General features: G+C 38.4%; 1 protein-coding gene across 1 annotated transcript in view; it reads left to right on the plus strand.

Moving 5' to 3' along the window:
- Positions 1 to 19,348, plus strand: part of LOC124354288 (collagen alpha-2(IV) chain-like) — a 71,239-nt gene extending 51,891 nt beyond the window's left edge. The window contains exons 3-5 of the mRNA XM_046804628.1: positions 5,382 to 11,231; positions 14,704 to 14,780; positions 18,938 to 19,348. Of these exons, the coding sequence (XP_046660584.1) occupies positions 5,382 to 11,231; positions 14,704 to 14,780; positions 18,938 to 19,204 (6,194 nt within the window). The 3' untranslated portion in view covers positions 19,205 to 19,348. The remainder of the gene's footprint in view (positions 1 to 5,381; positions 11,232 to 14,703; positions 14,781 to 18,937) is intronic.
- The last annotated feature ends 223 nt before the right edge of the window (positions 19,349 to 19,571 follow it).

Here is a 19,571-nt window from a genome sequence, read left to right on the forward strand (position 1 = left end):
CAAAGTTAAAGGTAAGAATCCCTCTTCAATACTTTAACATGGAAACCGTTAGCTCAAATATGAAATCAATACGTCCACTAATGAGGTTATTTTCAAGGAGCTGCTACGCTTGATTGTTCTTGATATCCGTTAGCTTAGCAAGAACCGTCTAACATTACAGAAAAGGCATTTTTAAATATGAATCATTGGCAACTTATAGATGTTTAAAGAAACATAAAAAATTACAATTCATAAACATAATTATTTTGTTGAAATAATACTGCGTATGATGCAGGAATGTAAGTGTATTGTTAAATGCTTGGCCGCAGAACTATTTTGAACTCGAATCTTTCGGAAGTTCTACTGACCAACTGACTTGGGAAACAAGGAGGATCGGCGAGTGAGAGTCTTACAAGGAGAGACGGACGTCCCTATACCAGCCATGTTATTTTACGTTCACTAATATTGTGTTTTCTCTGGAACCAATCAAGGTAAACACTTAAATCTTTTACCACTATTCAAAAATAGTCTTTTTAACAGCCTCTACCACTTTGAAGAATTTAAGTGCTCAAATAAAAAACTATGTTTCTTTTTCTTGGAAAAGATATTTTTTCAAACTTTAAAGTAGTAAATAATCTTTAAAGCAAATACTACTTCGCTAAATAAGTTAAAAGTGGTAGGGCTTGTTGATTATGGTATTTTGCATAAATGGTAAAAATCTGAAGTCGATATCTAAAACCATTCCTGAGAAAAGACTAATTTTCTTTCCAAATAACCTACTTTCGAGAAAAAGAGAAATGAGAGCAGAAACCGCAAAAAATGTATTTTATTCACAAATCAAAACATTCCTGCTTTATATTGTGGTTCTTCTTGCTTCTCCACATCCCTCTTTCTCTTCTTAAGTGTCCTTGAATGTTGTCTTCTCTTCTTTACATCTTCTCGAATCGATTTCTCTGCTTTCCGCACTCTCACAATATCAATATCCGACAAACTCTTGATGCAGTTAGGTCCGGTTTCAGTCCAACATGTTGTAGAACTTTTACTCTACCTCTATTGCCTTCATTGTAGGTAACTATAGCATCAAGAGTTCCAAACTTTAGGGTGTTTATTCCAACAAAGTTTATTTTAGGTATTCAACACCACAACACCGAATTGAACGACTCGTTCCCGTTTTGGGTTAGGCCGTGAAGGCACTTTTTCAAAAGGTCTGGGTGAGGTAAGGCTTGGTAAGTTGGTTTTATTACTTCAATCACTGCCTCATCCAAAGGGTTGTCATGGTGATAAGGCAGTTCATCTCTCTCAGCCTGTTTGCAGGTACACCAAGAAATGTCGCACAAGTTATGCTGCGGGTTTTCATTTGTGAACGCTTTATGAAAAAAACGTAGCCCATATATCTTTTTTCATTTTCTGCAAATCATTTTTTTTTTCTTCGGATGGCTAATCCATAATAGTTTTGAAGGGTATTAATGGCTTCTTCAGTAAGTCGCCCTTAAAAACTACTAAAAACACAAATTTCACAAAACTACACAAAATTTTATAAAGCACAAGATAAACAGGTTACCTAGTAAATGTTGTTGTTGTTTTAGCAGTAAGCAGACTGTAGACAGCTGATGAAAAAATACTGTACAGGTTAGCCAACATAAACAATATACTACCCATTTCGGTATTAGCAAGCATATATGAAACTTTTGACCGGATTCCCTGTCAATTTGGGCGTGCAACGCTTTTTTCAAACTAAATTTTCCACACATTAATGTTTGAAAATATATACGTATCATATATCAATGTCTTCAGAATTAACCAGAGAAAAACAATTTCAAATAAAACATTTTTATATTTTTTTGGTGATTTCTGACGTCTGTCTCCCCAAAACATTTACTGATAATGAGAAATTTGACAGGAAACATCGAACTGCACTTAATTACGTTTGGTTAGTTTGCACTTTAACATAGTTTATTTTAAATATAACAATTATTTAACGCATGTGATTAATAAGAGTTTAATGGCAGTTCTGTTGTTACTCGCAATTAATTCGCACAATTCCAGGATAACTGAAGATGGAAAGTAACATTGCATTCATCATATCGTATTGCGGGTTAATATTAATAACGCAACAACAGTTAAGCTATTTTCATTATTTAACGAATTTCACGTGACTCCCTCTTCCACTACATGTGACTGATAAAAACAGCATGTAGACTGACCAGACAGAAGCATACACTAACTGCTTCGGACTGGATAAAAGTTTCCACATTTTTAATAATTTATCAACATCTGTCTGAGAAAATCTAGCAGTCTATTAGCAAATAAAAGTGACCATGAACTCTCTGACTTAAAAATATTGTTGATTCAAAAATGAGATCACCACTCAGTTTGTAGACTAATCAATCATCACTAGAACTTGAAGACGTTAATCTTCTTCGTGGATACTAAATAAATATGATGAACGATTCTAAGGTCAGAATATATTGAACCCGGTACCGGATTTTCTCGATTTGCTAATGGTTTCCGATGCCTAAGAAGATAAAAATTGTCTTCGACTCTTTCACTTTGTTCCCACTTTGGACAATTTGTCAAACATAGCGCATTGTTGTTAACTTATAAATTCAAAAAGGCTTTCTGCAGTTTATGTTCAACAAGTATAAATGTATGCTTAACTGAACATTAAAACGGTTTTACAAGAGTAAAAAGATTACACTAAAATGTAAAAAGCCCATTCCTTTCACTACTGTTATTTTATTCCTAAATATTGAGTTGTATCGTATGTATATGATAATAATAATAATACTTCATGAAAATCTACGTAAAACACAGCCAGTCATATATTAGTGATGTCTTGAACAATACATATTTTACTCCTGTCTTACAGGCATTCATTGCATTTATTCATAGTTATTTCTTATAGAGAACATAGAAGAACCAAATTTGAAAATAAACCAAGTCATTTGGCATTTTGACATGTGACATAGTCATGTAATGAAGTTACTCGTTTTATTGGTACGTAAGGCTTTTTTACTTTTTTCTGGTCCTTCAATATTCCTTTGTATCCGTTTATTTGTATCTAAACAGAATAGCGTTCAATGATTGTGCATACTTCTCTATGCAACTTTGCAAGCGTTAGCTGAACCTATAACGAGGAATGAATTGAGCTATGAACTTGAAATCTAGTGTATATTTATTAGCTATCAAGGACTCTGTTAATCTTATTACACGCATACTTTTTATTTTTTGCTTTTTAAGTTGGCTCTTCTTTTGGATTCCGTCCAGGCTTGATTACATCAATAATCTACTAGCTTCATTGAAAGTAGAGCAGGATATCACAGAAAGTCTCAAAAATACGATCAACACACAAGGATAAAGCCACTCTGTCCATCAAGGAGTAACCAAGCTCGTTACGTGACATCGATCGAGCTGTGACCGATAATCTCTCAGCAAGGTCTGTACTCGTCGTCAGCAAGGTGGGGCGACGAACTCAGCACGCGCCTGTCGCTATAGCCCAGATTCTGTTGCGCCTGCCACTTGTGTCTATATATAGCAGCGGTCACACCGGCTTGACCACTCTTTAACTCCTGTTGCGCGAAGGCACGAAGGCCTACGGCGTGGGAACAATGGGTTTATTTTAGCAGATTATTTATCCACGATATATAACGTATAGTTTGTAAACTTCTGACATGACAACGTGTTATTTATAGCTTTGTAACAACTTTCTACCATTACAAACATTATATCCAATGTTTCTACACTAACAAAAGTTTATGAAAAGTATATATTGTGTTCTCGTTTGGCTCTTGATGATTTCATATTTTTACACAAAATAAACAGAATTCTTAAGAAATAACTCTACGTAGATTATAACATTTGTATGGTTTAAATCACCATTAAATGTGTACTTACTTTATTGGCACAGCCGTTGTAATTGACAGAACTATCTAACTGGAAAAATAAATAGAGAGTAAACTCAGATTTAATAAATATATTATTAATATAAATAAAACTATGCCTCACAGAATAAGTGAGGAATAGAAACAATAATAAAATAACAAAGAATAACGTGCTATTAAGCTATCTCGAAGATTACCAATGACAATTTAGTAATAAATATAAATTTAGTATAGCATTTAGTATGCCTTCTAGTATAATCTATTACTGGAGTTAGCAAAAACTGTCTATCGTTTAAATCTAAGCGGCACATCGTTAACCGCAATGTTACGATAAAAGGGTTGGTCGATAGGTTTAGCTTACTACAGAGGATGACTGTTGAACTTTTAGGCTCCCTTCATGTTAACGGCTTTTTAAAGCCTAAACACGGATTAATCCAGTTCCCTGCTGCTTTGACTGGAAGAGGATGAACAGAACTAGCCACACCTTGTTCCATCGTGAGGTAACTGAGACAGTACCCGATATCCCTCTTCTTGGGATCTCGACATGAAGTGCCTCATAGTTCTAACTTTACCCATCCTGATTATCCCTGGAACTCGTAAAGTATCGCATAGTTACTTTCAGGACTTAAGTGCATTGAGAGGTTTCCTTATCTTCTTGTCCCTAAGAGAATATAACATCCCATATACTCTTATATTGAATTCCGTTAACGTACTACAGAAATAACATCAAACACTTAAACGCCAGTTTTTAAGTGCTAAACTCATCTCACTTTCACAAATTCTAACACGATTGTTGGATATTCCAATCATATCGTGAGAAAATACCAAAGTGATTGATAATATCTATAACTGTGCTTCTGCGCACGCGCACGTACGAACAAGATAGCAAGCGTGCGCGCGCCAAAGTAATTCTCCCGTCATGCTTTATAACTGTATGTTGACAGCTGTATTGATAGAACAGCTGTAGATCAGTCAGCTCCACACAGCTGTAGTAAAGTCACTGTCAGCTAAATAATGTCACATTGATGTTCACTGAACTATAATAAATAGCTGTCTGATAAGTACCGAGATAATATTTAATCTCTCTCATTTTAATTGATTGTTGACATTAAGACCATTAATTAACTGTATGAATGAAAATTTGGCGATCAGGAATTCTTTTAATGTTCATATTTGTTTCAACAGTGAGATTAAATTCCCGCATCGGATTTAAAACTTTCTGACCCCATTTCAAACCAACATACGAAGAAAAGATTTGCTTAACATATTTTGGATAGCTTCTATAATTTAATGTCAATATTACCACTTGAATATTTCATATATAATATATAATAATAATTAATATTTAATATATTACCACGGTGAATATTTAACCTGCTAGCAATCATTCATTTGAACTAGAATCTACCTTTATACAAATTTAACATGTTAAAAATAGGTTTTTATAGAATAGTAAAACTATTTAATTACGTGATTTGAAATTATTACGTAGCTGATCTACGATATGTGTTTTGTTTTCAGAATATCGGCGGGATAAAGCCTTAGGACGACAGAATGGTAGCTCGTTTCAGTGTCCTTCTGAAGGCTTTCATCCGGACCCAAAAGACTGCAAGATCTTCTACCGCTGTATAGAATGGGGTTCAAGCAACCAGCCACAGCTGACCGCCTTCCAGTTTGAATGTGGGCCAGGAACAGTTTTCGATGCAGAAAGCGCTATCTGCATTCACGCTTCTGCATCACCGAGGTCGGAATGTCGAGCTTTGACTCCTCCACCTAATCCAGAACCTGAACCCTCTCCGGGAGATAGTAGCAACGAACTTGCTACTTTAGGAGGATCCTCTTCTGGAGTAGCTGAAGGGCCAGGAGTCTCTGGTGGTCAAGGTTCTAATGGCAACCTCCAACCAACTAATCCACCTTTAGACGTAGGCCATGGAGGTAGTTCGGTGGATTATACTAACAATGGAGCTCCCTATGGAGAAAATAGCCCAAGTAGTTCGAACGAAGAAAAGGTAGAGACTCCTCCTTGCTCTGGTGAGGGATTTTTTGGTGTAAAAGGAGCCTGCAGACAGTTTTACAGGTGTGTCCAAGACGGTGCCAATGGGTTTACTAAATATGACTTTAATTGCGTTAAGGGAACTGTTTGGGATGAGGCTACCGAGTCTTGCAACCACGCTTGGGCTACTAAGAGGGACGATTGTAAAGGTGAATCTTCAAACATAGGACCAACATTAGGAGTACCATCGCAAGAACAACCTGGACAAACAAGTTACCCCAACCATTCAGGAGTAGGAGGTGCCGGTGATGGTACATATCCCACCAGTTCTGGGTCATGGGAAAACAACGAAACTCCTCCAAGCACATCTTCACCAAGCGGTGGGTGGTCTTCAACCACAACCCATCAGGGGCAAATAGGGGGTACAACGCAACCAAGTGGAGGATCGTCATCTACCGAAGAGCCAGATGTAGCAGAACTAGGAGGTGGAGAAGATGAAGAGGATTACGAGTCTTCAAACAGTAATTGCTCATCTGAAGGTTTTAACGAAGTGAAAAATGATTGCAAAAAATTCATTAGATGTGTTTCCAATGGTGAAGGAGGATTCACAAAATACGAGTTTAAATGTGGAGAAGGTACAGTCTGGGATCAAACACATGAAACGTGCAACTATCCTTATCTTGTCCACAGAACAGATTGTGGGCTAACCACTCCTCGTGCTCCTCTTTCTGATTCGACTTTAGATGATAGTACAGTCACCCAAACCTGGTCAAACAGCACCTCTAGTAGTAGTAGTTCCAGTTCCTCATCATCTTCTTCTTGGAACACAACCACGACGAGTGGTAATAATGGACAGACTTCGTCTGCTGGTGGTAGTCAGTCGTCAATGCAATCCAATAATAGCCAGTCTTCGGCAGCTTCTGGAGGATCTTCAACTACATCTGCAGGCAGCCAGAGTACTTCTGGATCAAATGCAAATCAACAGTCTTCATCATCAGGAAGCAACCAGCAAGCTTCTTCTTCATCAAATAATCAACAGTCTTCATCCGCAGGAAGCAACACTCAAACGACATCTTCAGGAAGCAATCAGCAGTCTTCGTCCTCAGGAGGTAACACACAAACGACATCTTCAGGGAGTAATCAACAGTCATCTTCATCAGGAAGCAATACTCAATCTATGTCATCTGGAAACAATCAACAGTCATCGTCGTCAGGAAGCAGTACCCAAACAACATCTTCAGGTAGCAATACTCAAACATCATCTTCTGGGAGTAACCAGCAATCCTCTTCTTCTGGGAGTAACCAGCAATCTTCTTCTTCTGGGAGTAACACGCAAACTACGTCGTCAGGAAGCAATGAACAGTCATCCTCATCAGGAAGCAATACTCAATCTATGTCATCAGGAAACAATCAACAGTCTACCTCGTCAGGAACCAACACTCAAACAACATCTTCTGGAAGTAATCAGCAATCGTCATCAGCTGGAGATAGCACACAAACCACTTCTTCTGGAGGCAATCAGCAATCTTCATCGTCTTCAAGTAACACTCAAACGGCAATGACAGGAAGTAATCAACAATCATCATCTTCTGGAAGTAACACTCAGACAACATCAGCTGGAAATAACCAACAATCATCTTCCAGTGGGGGCCAAACACAAACAACTTCAGGAACAAACCAGCAGGGAAGTCAAAGTGGAACGAACCAGCAAACAAGTTCAGCAACCAGTGGTCAACAGTCATCTACGGGATCTCAAACGACAAGCAGCCAAGCTGAATCTTCATCAGGATCTAATACACAGACAACTTCTTCAGGAAGTGCTCAAGGTACAACGCCTAGTAACAATCAAGGAACAACTCCTGTTTACACACCAACTTCAGTTCCTCCAACTACACCAAGTAGCCAATATGGACAACCTGGGCAAATAGGACAACAGGGTCAGCCTGGACAACAAGGTCAAACCGGACAAGGTCAGCCTGGACAACAAGGTCAAACCGGACAAGTTAAGCCTGGACAGCAAGCTCAACCTGAGCAACAAGGACACCCAGGCTCTCCTGGACAACAGGGTCAGCCAGGACAACAAGGTCAAGCCGGTCAACAAGGTCAAATCGGTCAGCAGAGCCAGCCTGGACAGCAAGGCCAACCTGGACAACAAGGTCAACCTGGACAAAATGGCAAGCCTGGTCAGCAAGGCAAGCCTGGTCAGCAAGGCCAGCCGGGCCAACAAGGTCGGCCTACACAAGGTCAGCCTGGTTCACAAGGCCAACCTGGATCACAAGGCCAAGCTGGACAACAAGGTCAACCTGGACAACATGGCAAGCCTGGTCAGCAAGGCCAGCCGGGCCAACAAGGTCGGCCTACACAAGGTCAGCCTGGTTCACAAGGCCAACCTGGATCACAAGGCCAGCCTGGACCACAAGGTCAACCTGGGCAACAAGGACATCCAGGCTATCCAGGACAACAGGGTCAGCCTGGACAACATGGCCAGCCTGGACAACAAGGTCAGCCCGGACAGCAAGGTCAGCCTGGACAGCAAGGTCAGCCTGCACAGCAAGGTCAGCCTGCACAGCAAGGTCAGCCTGGACAGCAAGGTCAGCCTGGAGAGCAAGGTCATCCTGGACAGCAAGGACATCCCGGCCAACAGGGTCTAACTGGACAGCAAGGTCAGCCTGGACATGGTCAGCCTTGTAAACCTGGTGAATGTCCAGGTGAAGGATTTTGGCCAGTTCAGGGTGACTGTTCCAAATTTATTAGATGTGTCAATACTGGTTCTGGTTTTACAAAGTACGAGTTCAGTTGTAGCCCTGGCACGGTTTATGACCCAGATATTACAGGATGTAATCATGTTTGGGCAGTCAGCAGAAAAGATTGTAAAGATACTAGTAGTAATGAAATATCAGAATCACCTAAACCAGGTGTACCTATCCAACCAGAACAAGGGCAAGCAGGACAACCTAGTCAATCAGGATATCCAGGACATACAGGGGGACCTGGACAGCCTAGCCAGCAAGGACAGTCAGGATACCCAGGAGAAACAGGACAACCTGGACAACAAGGACTGCCTGGACAACCTGGACAGCAAGGATATCCGGAGCAACCAGGCCAGACAGGACAACCAGGCTATCCAGGTCAATCAGGACAGACTGAACAGCAAGGTCGTCCCGATACACCTGGCCAGCAAGGAAATCCCGACCAATCTGGGCAGCAAGGAACATCACCAATGGTACCAGAAATTACTACTAAAAAACCGCCATCTTCAAACCAATGCTCTTCTGAAGGTTTCTTCCCAGTCGATGGTGATTGCAGCAAGTTTTATAGATGTGTTAACAGTGGTGCCGGGTTTACAAAATACGATTTTAGTTGTGGACCTGGTACAGTATGGGATTCAGATATAAGTAGTTGCAACCATGCCTGGGCTGTCAAAAGGGCTGATTGTAAAGAAAGGGGGTCAGAAACAGATACTAGCAATGAAATACCAGAACCTTCTGGTCAAGGAAAACCCGAACATGCACAGCAACCTATTCAGCCATCGCAACCTGGCCAGCAAGGGCATGAAATCCAGCCTGAACATCCAGGACAACAAGGTCAACCTGGGCAACCAGGACAACCTGGACAGCCAGGACAGCCTGAAAAGCCTGGACAGTACGGCCAGCCTGGACAGACAGGACAGTCTGGAAAGCCTGGACAGCCAGGTCAGAATGGACAGCAAGGATATCCGGGGCAACCAGGACAGGCAGGGCAACCAAGCTATCCAGGTCAACCAGGACAGACAGAACAGCAAGGTCGTCCCAGTACACCAGGCCAGCAAGGACATCCTGACCAGTCTGGACAGCAAGGAACATCACCAATGGTACCAGAAATAACTACTAAAAGGCCAACATCTTCAGATCAATGCTCTTCTGAAGGATTTTTCCCAGTCGAAGGCGATTGCAACAAGTTTTATAGATGTGTGAACAACGGTGCAGGATATACTAAATATGAATTTAGCTGCGGACCTGGAACTGTATGGGATCCAGTTATCACGAGCTGTAACCACGCTTGGGCAGTCAAGAGGGATGATTGTAAAGCGGGAGGTGCGTCAACCGACATTAATAATGAAATACCAGAATCTGCAGGCCAAGAAAAGCCCAAACCGAGTCAACCAAGTGACGAAAATCATCCTGAACAACAAGGACAACCGGGACAATCGGGCCAACCCGGATTACCTGGTCAGCCTGGACAATCTGGTCAGCCTGGACAATCTGGTCAGTCAGGACAATCTGCTCAGCCTGGACAATCTGGACAATCCAGTTATCCCGGACAACAAGGGCAACCAGGACAATCGGGACATCCAGGACAACCTGGTCAGCCTGGGCAATCTGGGCAACCTGGACAATCTGGGCAACCTGGACAACCTGGAAAACCTGGACTAACTGGCCAAGGAGAGCCTGGACAAAATACTTCAAGTCCACCATGTACAACGAAACCTCAAAGTCAAATAGTTTGCAATAAGGCAGGTTTCTATCCTCATCCTACAGACTGCCACAAGTTCTACCGCTGCGTTGACTGGGACGATGGCAAGGGAGAGCGATTTTCAGTTTACCACTTCGATTGTGCTCCAGGTACAATATGGGATCCAGCTTTAGATACCTGTAATCATCCCGGTTCCGTTTACCCACCCAGAGACTGCAGCGGGACAGCAAGTTCCCCAGGGGTTGCTACAGAGCCTGCGACGACGGTCACACAAACGACAGAAGGGACGACGAACTTGGAATCTACAACAACAGAAGGAACCACTAATACGGAGTCCACAACTGTTGGAACCACTAATACGGAATCCACAACTGTTGGAACCACCAATATGGAATCCACAACTGTTGGAACCACTAATATGGAATCCACAACTGTTGGAACCACAAACACAGGCCAAACCATGACTACTGATGGTGCCACAGATCAAAGCACCACGGAAGGAACCACTTTGACAGAGTCAACTAGTGTAGAAACTACTTATCAGTCCACCACTGAGGGTACTACTAATACGGAATCATCTACACCTGGCAACACCGAAGCTTCTACGCCACTCACCGACGGTACAGAGTCCACTCCTGCAAATACAGAGATTTCCACCACCGAGAGCACCGGAGGCACACAACCAATGGAATCTACAGATCAACCATTTACTATTCCTCCAGGAACAGACACTTCTGCATGTCCCACCTTAGAGGAGGGTCAGATGCATCTCGTATGTCCCACAGGATTCAAGAGACATCCAAAACACTGTAATCTTTTCTATCAATGCACGAGTTCTGCAGACAATCACGACCTGAAGGTGCTAGTCCTGGCTTGTACGAACGGGACAATATATGATGAACAGAAGGTTCAATGTTTGCCTGCAGGTTAGTACGTTGTTTCTTAACTAGTTGCTATAATCCACCTTATAAAACGGTACCAAAGTAATCTGTGAAGAAGTCGGACAGATCATAATTACCAAGTATGAGTAGCATTGGTATAACAACTTACTACTTATTAACATTTATTATGTTACTCAACAAGTTACTTTTTTTCGGAGTTTTAGACGAGCGCTAAAAATGTAATGTAAATTATATTCTGTTTTTGAAATCAAGCTCAGATCCTTCATAAAAGGTATAGGAATATTCCTATTACTAAGAAATAAAATATATTATCTGATTAAGATACATTTTCTATTTCCTTCAAGAAATTCTATATTCTCTTTTTCCAATTTAAAATCTTTTATACAAAGAACATATATCTAGATCAATTTTATCAGAGTCTTATACCTTATAACACTCCATATAGTTAATGAAACCCAATCGCATTCAAATAAAAATAAAAACTGCAACTACTAGCCCAAAACCCATAATAAAGAAAATACATTTCTTCTCTGAAGCAAACAACATCCGCAGGAAAGTCCACATTATACTCTATTACTAAGACAATATATATATGATTCTCATCTTAATGAACCGGTCACACTGGTTTTGCAAGGTATTTGGGCACTGGGGCCTCAACGAAATCCGCAAAATAATCCTAATTTTACCGAAGGTCGATGGCCGTGCATGGACTGTGTTCGTACGAGTACGTATATATACATACAGTCTTCACTTCACCAGTATAGTCAATGAACTTTAAATGTCAAATTTTAGCTTAACTGCTCTCTGGTACATCTTCAGATATTCAGATATCACCTTTTCCAATGATTTTGTATAGTGCTGGACGGGGTTTATACTTATATGCTTCTAAAACCTCTCTTCGCTAATGTGCAATGAAAATATCGGTGCACACCTCATTACAACTTTCTCTTCCAAGTCCTGCGTTATATGAGTGTTCAACTCAAGAGTGTTCTGCATATGATTTTACTACTGATACAAGGGCAGCTCAATTCAAACAAATAAAATTCAAGCACAAGTTTAAAACTAAATATGTTTAATCTGTTCTTAACCTCATCTCAACCTGGCTTGGACATAATCAGTACAAAAGGTCTACCGGTTCGGACTACAAGTTAAATTTAAGGACGTGTTAATCCTGGCTACAGAATTACTCATACTAATAAATATCTCTTTGAAAGTGCCAATAGCGCGCTTAATATGGAGCAAGATTGTAACCCGTACATTACTAATATTTGTTAACAATAACAAGTATTACGTATTACAAGATATATTGAAATTTAATAATAAAAAAGATCATACTCGAGAATATAAACTTGTTGCATTAACTTTATAACATTTATGTTTAAACTGTTACATTGCTGAAGTTCAATTGTTTGTTTAGTTGTAAAATGTGAAAAAGTAACACATTATGACAACATGTATTTTCTAAAAAAAGCTAAGTTTATAGTCTCTGTGCGTAACAAATTACAAATTGAAAATGAACACTTGTAATGGTAATAGAGAGAAATTATAGCATCAATTTCAGTTATTTAAATCTGGTATTGATGTGGCCTTTGTTTGTCAAGCTAAATAATAAAAATACCTCAGACTTAAAAGGACAATATTTTTTTTTTAAAGTCATACCTCTTGATTAAGTGGTGCTGAGGAATATAAATGCGTAATATCTCAAATTTTTGGAAAAACCTATTCATTGCGTTTTTGTACCTAAGCACACGCACACACACACACACACACACACACACACACACACACACACACACACACACACACACACACACACACACACACACACACACACACACACACAAATAGATATAAAACACTATTTGACATTAGATCTTAAAATGTTTATCACTCAACAGATACAATTGTATTGAAAAATATAATTAATTCATGTAGGCATAGGCAGTAAAATGTAATAATATAAATGTCTCCCACGATAAATGACAATAGCAATAGGAGTGAAATCTCAGGATAAACCTGTAGGTTGTTGCACGCGTTTACTTACGTGACCGAGAGAGTCGAGGATACTACTACACGTTCCTCTTCTAACAGCAGTTAGATCTATAATTCCCGTAAATCGAGATTCAGCTGTAGGTCCGTTACGGCTGATCTCTATTAACTATCAGTATTTACACTTAACCACTGTTGTTAGATGAAAGCGTTCTTAGACAACAGTCATGCATTTACATCCACATTCTTTTGATGTATCTGTATACGGAATATTCAAGTACTTCAAGGTTTGCCTGTATATTAGATGTAACACTACATCCAATAGAGTAATGTCACAATATAGCTGTCTGTAATACTAAATTGCTACATACTTTGTTACTTCCACCCCGCTACACAGGTGCTTCTTAGGATATCCTCATGCTTCAGATTGCTTCTAAACATGAAATTAAAGTTATAATTCTAATGTGAAAACTTCCACAGTGACGCTTGGGTACTTTTTGGACCGCATCAGCAATTTTTCACTATGAAGTATATATTTATCTGTTTAAAAAAGCGTTATTTTTCCAAATTCTTTACGGTCCAATCATTCTGACACTCGCAAATGTTATGGTAATTTTGAAATTTTGCCCATTGTTGGGACAACCCAGGAAGACTAAGTTTCCAACTTCTGTAGACAACCTTCAACTACACCTTGATGAATAAAACCATGAAATTTCCCTATTCATGATATTTATTTTTTTACTTTATAGGAATAAAATTAAATGTTTTATCAAAAACTTGTAATAAAGTTCTTTTTAGAGAGGAATACATTTTCTAAATGCGTTCTAAGTGCGTCTTTGAATATTCGTCCGTAAGATTTTTTAATATAGTTCAAATATTGACAAAGCTTCATGCATACCACAATATTGCGATCCTATAGTTCTTGCATATAATGGTAAAGGTATAAGTTTTCAGGAAAATATAAATATAAATAATTTTAATTTAGTAAATGTGTAAAATATATGTAATTTTCTTTCTTCAATTAGTTTGTTCTTAATCTTATAAATAAAAAAAACTATATAGTTTCAAATAAGTTATATTTTTTTGAATAATAACTATTTACTTAAATATTCTGACGGAACACCTTTCGCTCGTAATTAATTTGTTTAGAAGATAAAGGCACACTCTGTAATTAGGTAATAAGGTTCGGTTGAGATGAAAAACTACGTTAATAACATTAAAATTCACAATTTTTTTTAATTCTGTGCGTTTTTATTTTTGTATTTAGTTTATTAAAACCTTGTTTAAGTCATTTGTTTTGACCATTGGAAAATCAGTCTGACCAACTCCATAATATTTTTACAATGTAGAGGTTGTAGATTGACGCCTTCTAGAAGTCAATGCTTTCTGACACGTTTGAGTCGGCAAGGTTCTGCATTATATTACTGAAGGCGTGATGTTTATAAATAATTGGTACTTGAAATATAAATTTAAATGTTATATTTATATGCTTCCATCTCTTTTACAGAAGAGGCAGCGCCCTGCCAAGGCTCTATGGCGGCTAGCAGGAACACGAGGCGGCTGGAAGATGGATCTATACCTCCTGTAAGTATTGAAAAAGGAGTACAATAATGCGTTATAATACACAAGCCTTTATATTAACAATACGCTAATTATGTCGTTCGGGGGTTTGTCAGTTGAATAAGATATATCTAGCAGTTTACTTCAAATACTTATTTTGTTCCAAAAACTATATAGAAATAACAAGCCTCACAGATTTTGAACCAACAGGAAAATATTTCAATTGTGCAAATCGATCAAAAACTATTCTTGAATTGGAGCAAATTTAGGGTTTGATTTACAGTATTAAAGGTAACGTATGTATATGAAATTGCTTCAGTTGTTTCATGAAAGTCATACAATTTATATTAGTTTGTATTTGTTTCTCGCCGTAAATTACTCAGAAATTAAATTATTTCATCTCATCAAATTCACACAAGTTAGGCGATGTGTTCTTTCGGAACTGGCAACTAAACATTTGAGTTTTAGCGTGCAAATCAGGCATGTCAACTTCAAAATTTCATTTTGATTGTACTATACCATCTGGTGACAAATGGGCGTCGTTTATTCAAACACATTCCTAAATGAATTGTGAAATTGCCAACATATTACGTTCTCCGGTTCAAATGGAAATACTAGAGATTAATTAATATTCATATATATATATATATATATATATATATATATATATATATATATATATATATATATATATATATATATATATATATATATGTATACTGTTCACTCTGATGAATTTTTGCAACACAAGTTGTCTTTCTTTTGACGATTGCCAATTGTAGATCGTTACTCTGTAAGATATTTATTTTCTGAGTCAATATTATCTTGATTTTTCTGTTAATTTTTGCACATACTTAATTCGTCATTTTTTCTCAGGTAAATTTGGCATAATATAGTGTTTTTTTATTCGCTCGTTGCTATTTCCTTGTTCTGATGTTGTTTCTCTCTACCATATTATATTTTTTCTTTTATTATAATTTACTTACTTTTACATAATTTTCTCACATCTCATTTTGTTTTACACTTCTTATCTAATGGTTCTATTTTATATAAAGCAGCTTTATGTGCTATACAATATAAAAATGTTTTCTCCATACACTTATCTGTGATAAATTTTAAAATATTATTAATTTTATTTTTATGAATGTTTTTGCAATAATTAACACGTGTTTTATAACATTAATAAAAGGTTAAGCCAAACAGTCAAATGTAGAGGTGTATCCAAGTGTAGAGTTTAGAGGTTATGTAGAAATAGTCTATGTCAGGGGTTCTCAACCGGTGGGTCGCGACCCCCAGGGGGGTCGCGGGACGGGTCTGGGGGGGTCGCGAGATAAGTGATAAACGAAAAAAACTAAAAAACTCAGGCCATATATACCATATGAGCGGCGAATATCAAATGAAGCGACCATGTACTTATTTAGAAACTGAGTTGAGTCCGTTTGTTAAATACAATAAGTATATTTAATCAATTTACAATTAATCAATAGTATTTTTAAATACAACTATAATTAACAAAAAGGAACAAATGGAGGTATAAATGACTCAACATCGCTGCTAAAAAATGATGGTGCCTGCCGCGCCGCTTGTATCGTAACGTAGGCCTTATTGTTGTGAGACAAAATTTGTTTATTCTAAAAAAGGCACACTACACAAAATACATTTTTTTTAAAGTCCAGCAGAATGACTTAATGAGAAACTTGAGCTTGCTTTGTATTAACTAACTGTAGAATGTCTGGGTTGATTTTTGTCAAACACAAAATAATATCATTTTCCAGTGCCAAAACGATTTCTTGATTTGGTTTTTAAATTCACCATTGTGGAAAATCCTTTTTCACAATTGTAAGAAGTAGAAAAAGGTATAAAAATCTTCAATGCTACTTTGGTAAATTCTGGGTGTTCCTTCTTTATACTTAGCCAAAACTTGTCGGCTAAGTATAAAGCTATATTTCGCTTTAAGTATAAGGCTATATTTCAATGACTGATCACTTGATATATCTATCAGTTCATCGTGGAGGCCAGCATTCAATTCAGCTTTTTGAACACCTTTTTCGGGAAATGGTTATGTTATCCACACAGATCCACTTGTATCTTTAACAGGAATATAATCATTCAACTGCTTTATCAAGGCTTCAAGTTGTGATGATATGAGTAATGAGAGAGATGATGTGTCAATGGATGTGTCACCAATACTTGAGACATAATCCTTGAATTCTTGAGTAAGTTGGAAATTTTCAAAGTCTTCATCTTTTATTCTTGTATTCCAAAAAGTAAATTTTCTTACAAATGAATTTACTCGGTCTTGAGCATACAAAATAGTTGTTTCTGGTCCTTGTGGGGATGAGTTAAAAATGTTGAGATGAGAAAAAATATCAGCTAAGTAAGCAAGCTTTATTAACCATTTTTCATCGCTGAAAAAAGTGGAAAGTTCATGTTTACTGTCCATTAAAAAAGCAACATTTCTGATCTCAATGAAAACAGCCTACTCAACACGTTACCCCGGGACAGCCATCTCACTTCGGTGTGGAATAGCAAATGTTTGTGCAGGGCTCCTACCTCTTCACACAAGTTTTCAAGTAATTTACTCTGCAATGGTCGACTCTTGACGTAGTTAACAACTTTGATAGCCTCAGCCAAAACTTGACGCAAGTCATCCGGCATTCCTTTAGCTGCCAAAGCTTGTCTATGTAAAAAACAATGCACCCAGTTTGCATATGGCATTAACGTTTTCAACCTGGCAATCAATCCGCTGTTTTTACCCGAAAGGGCTCTTGCACCATCACTACAAATTGAAACACATTTGTTCCAATCAATTTCAAATGGTTCAGTTGCCTCATTGAACACTTTAAAAAGACTTTCACCTGTGGCATGGTCTGGCAAAGATTTGCAAAATAATACATTTTCCTTAATAGAGTGACCGCAATCATACCTAATAAAACACAAAAACTGAGCACAGTTAGCAATGTCAGTTGATTCGTCGCATTGAATCGAAAAAAACGTGCGTTCTTTTATTTGCATCTTTAGCTGGTTCTGAACTTCTTTCACCATGTATGATATTCGTCGTGACACAGTGTCATTTGATAGTGGGATTTTTTTTTAGCTTGTCAGCTTCTTGAGGATTAATCATATTTGAAACCATATCGATTACGGCAGGAATAATTAATTCCTCAGCAATGGTATGTGGCTTCCCCACTTTAGCAATCTTTAGCGCTACCTCGTACGAAGCTTTGAGGGCATTTTTGCTAACATCAGTATGACTTTTAATATTTACCTGTTCACTGCGAAGGGACAGCAGTTTTCTCTGGAAAAACTCGACTGGTTTGTTTTTCAGCGCAGAATGCTTAGGTTCAAGATGACGCTTAATTTTTTAAGGTTTCATGCTTTCAACTGATAGAACTTCACTACAAATAACACACTGAGGTTTGTTTTCAAGTTCAGTAAAACCAAACTGTAGATATGCATTATCATACTTTCGGCATTTTGGTTTTGAGACTTCGGAACTACTTTTGCTACATGAAGCTTTTTTTTTTAAACTTATCCATTATCAATACTAAAACTTGAGTGTTCAATTTGAAGATCAAAGTACGCACTATTTCTTAAGACGTCAGGCAGTCGACTGGCACACTGGCACAGTGGCTTGTCGGAGGACGAATTGCGCCGTGCGATGGCTGCGCGTGCAGCTCCATGTCAGGCTGTCTCCGCGGCTTTAAATACACTACGCGTCAGTTCTGTAAATACACTGCGGATAGTCTTTGCCTGCTTTGATATTGAAGAATTGAAAATGATTAAAATTACTTTCGTTACATTTATTACCGGATCGTTTATTAATTATTAATAAATTAGTGCTCACTAACGTTTTTATATAGTTTTGAATAGTGTTTTTTTATGTTTTTTAAAACTAATTATTGCTGTCTTTTTGCATACAAAGGCTTACTTTACGATGTTACAAGAAGGGGGTCACCAAAATTCTCAACCTAAAAAGGGGGTCGCAGCGTTGAAAAGGTTGAGAACCACTGGTCTATGTAAATGTGGTCCTATGACCTTTTCTACACGCTGGTTGGCATTACCGTACTATTTTATTTCATAATATCTCGGTGCTGAAGTACTGTTGTATACTTTTCTGCATCTCCCCCTTCTTATTGTTTTGCGATGATATTTATATTACTACTTCCTCTTCTGCCCAGGTGGAGGTGTCTACCCACCGCAGCCTGTGTCCAGCCGAGGGTCACTTCCCGTACGAGGGAGACTGTCAGAGGTTCTATAAGTGTCAGCTTAGGGGTGGACGGATGCATGGCACCCTCTACCAGTGCCCTCACGGATACTCTTTCTGGGACGTCTCCAGAAGGTGTGAGAAGTCTGCCAAGATCCCTGTCTGCCCTCGAGGGGGCATGAAGCGACTCTGGAGACCGACCAGCGCCCCCTTGGAGACGACTGAGCTCGGTCACCGATAGTTAGGTTAGGTTAAAACGAGAGGTTAGGTTTGTATGATGAGGTTTGGGTCTCGGGGAAGAAAACCCAAGAGATGCCAAAATCTCAAAAATTAAGCGCGAATACATTTTACTGTGTGACAAATTAGAAAACTAAAAGTTAAAAGATAGAATTTTACATCACTTAGTACACTTTACTTGGTTTTGAAAATTATGTCCGAATAAATGATGTCCCCCATTGTTAAGACACTCACGAAGTCTTTCCCTGAAGTTTTCCATAGTTCTTCGTGTAAATTCCCTTGGAATGGCTGCCACTTTCCTGCCTAATGGCATTTTTTAGTTCTTGCAGAGTTCTGGGACGATGTTTGTACATTTCAGGCTTTAGGTAGCC

This window comes from Homalodisca vitripennis, chromosome 2 (assembly GCF_021130785.1).
Source record: "Homalodisca vitripennis isolate AUS2020 chromosome 2, UT_GWSS_2.1, whole genome shotgun sequence".
NCBI classification, from domain to species: domain Eukaryota; kingdom Metazoa; phylum Arthropoda; class Insecta; order Hemiptera; family Cicadellidae; genus Homalodisca; species Homalodisca vitripennis.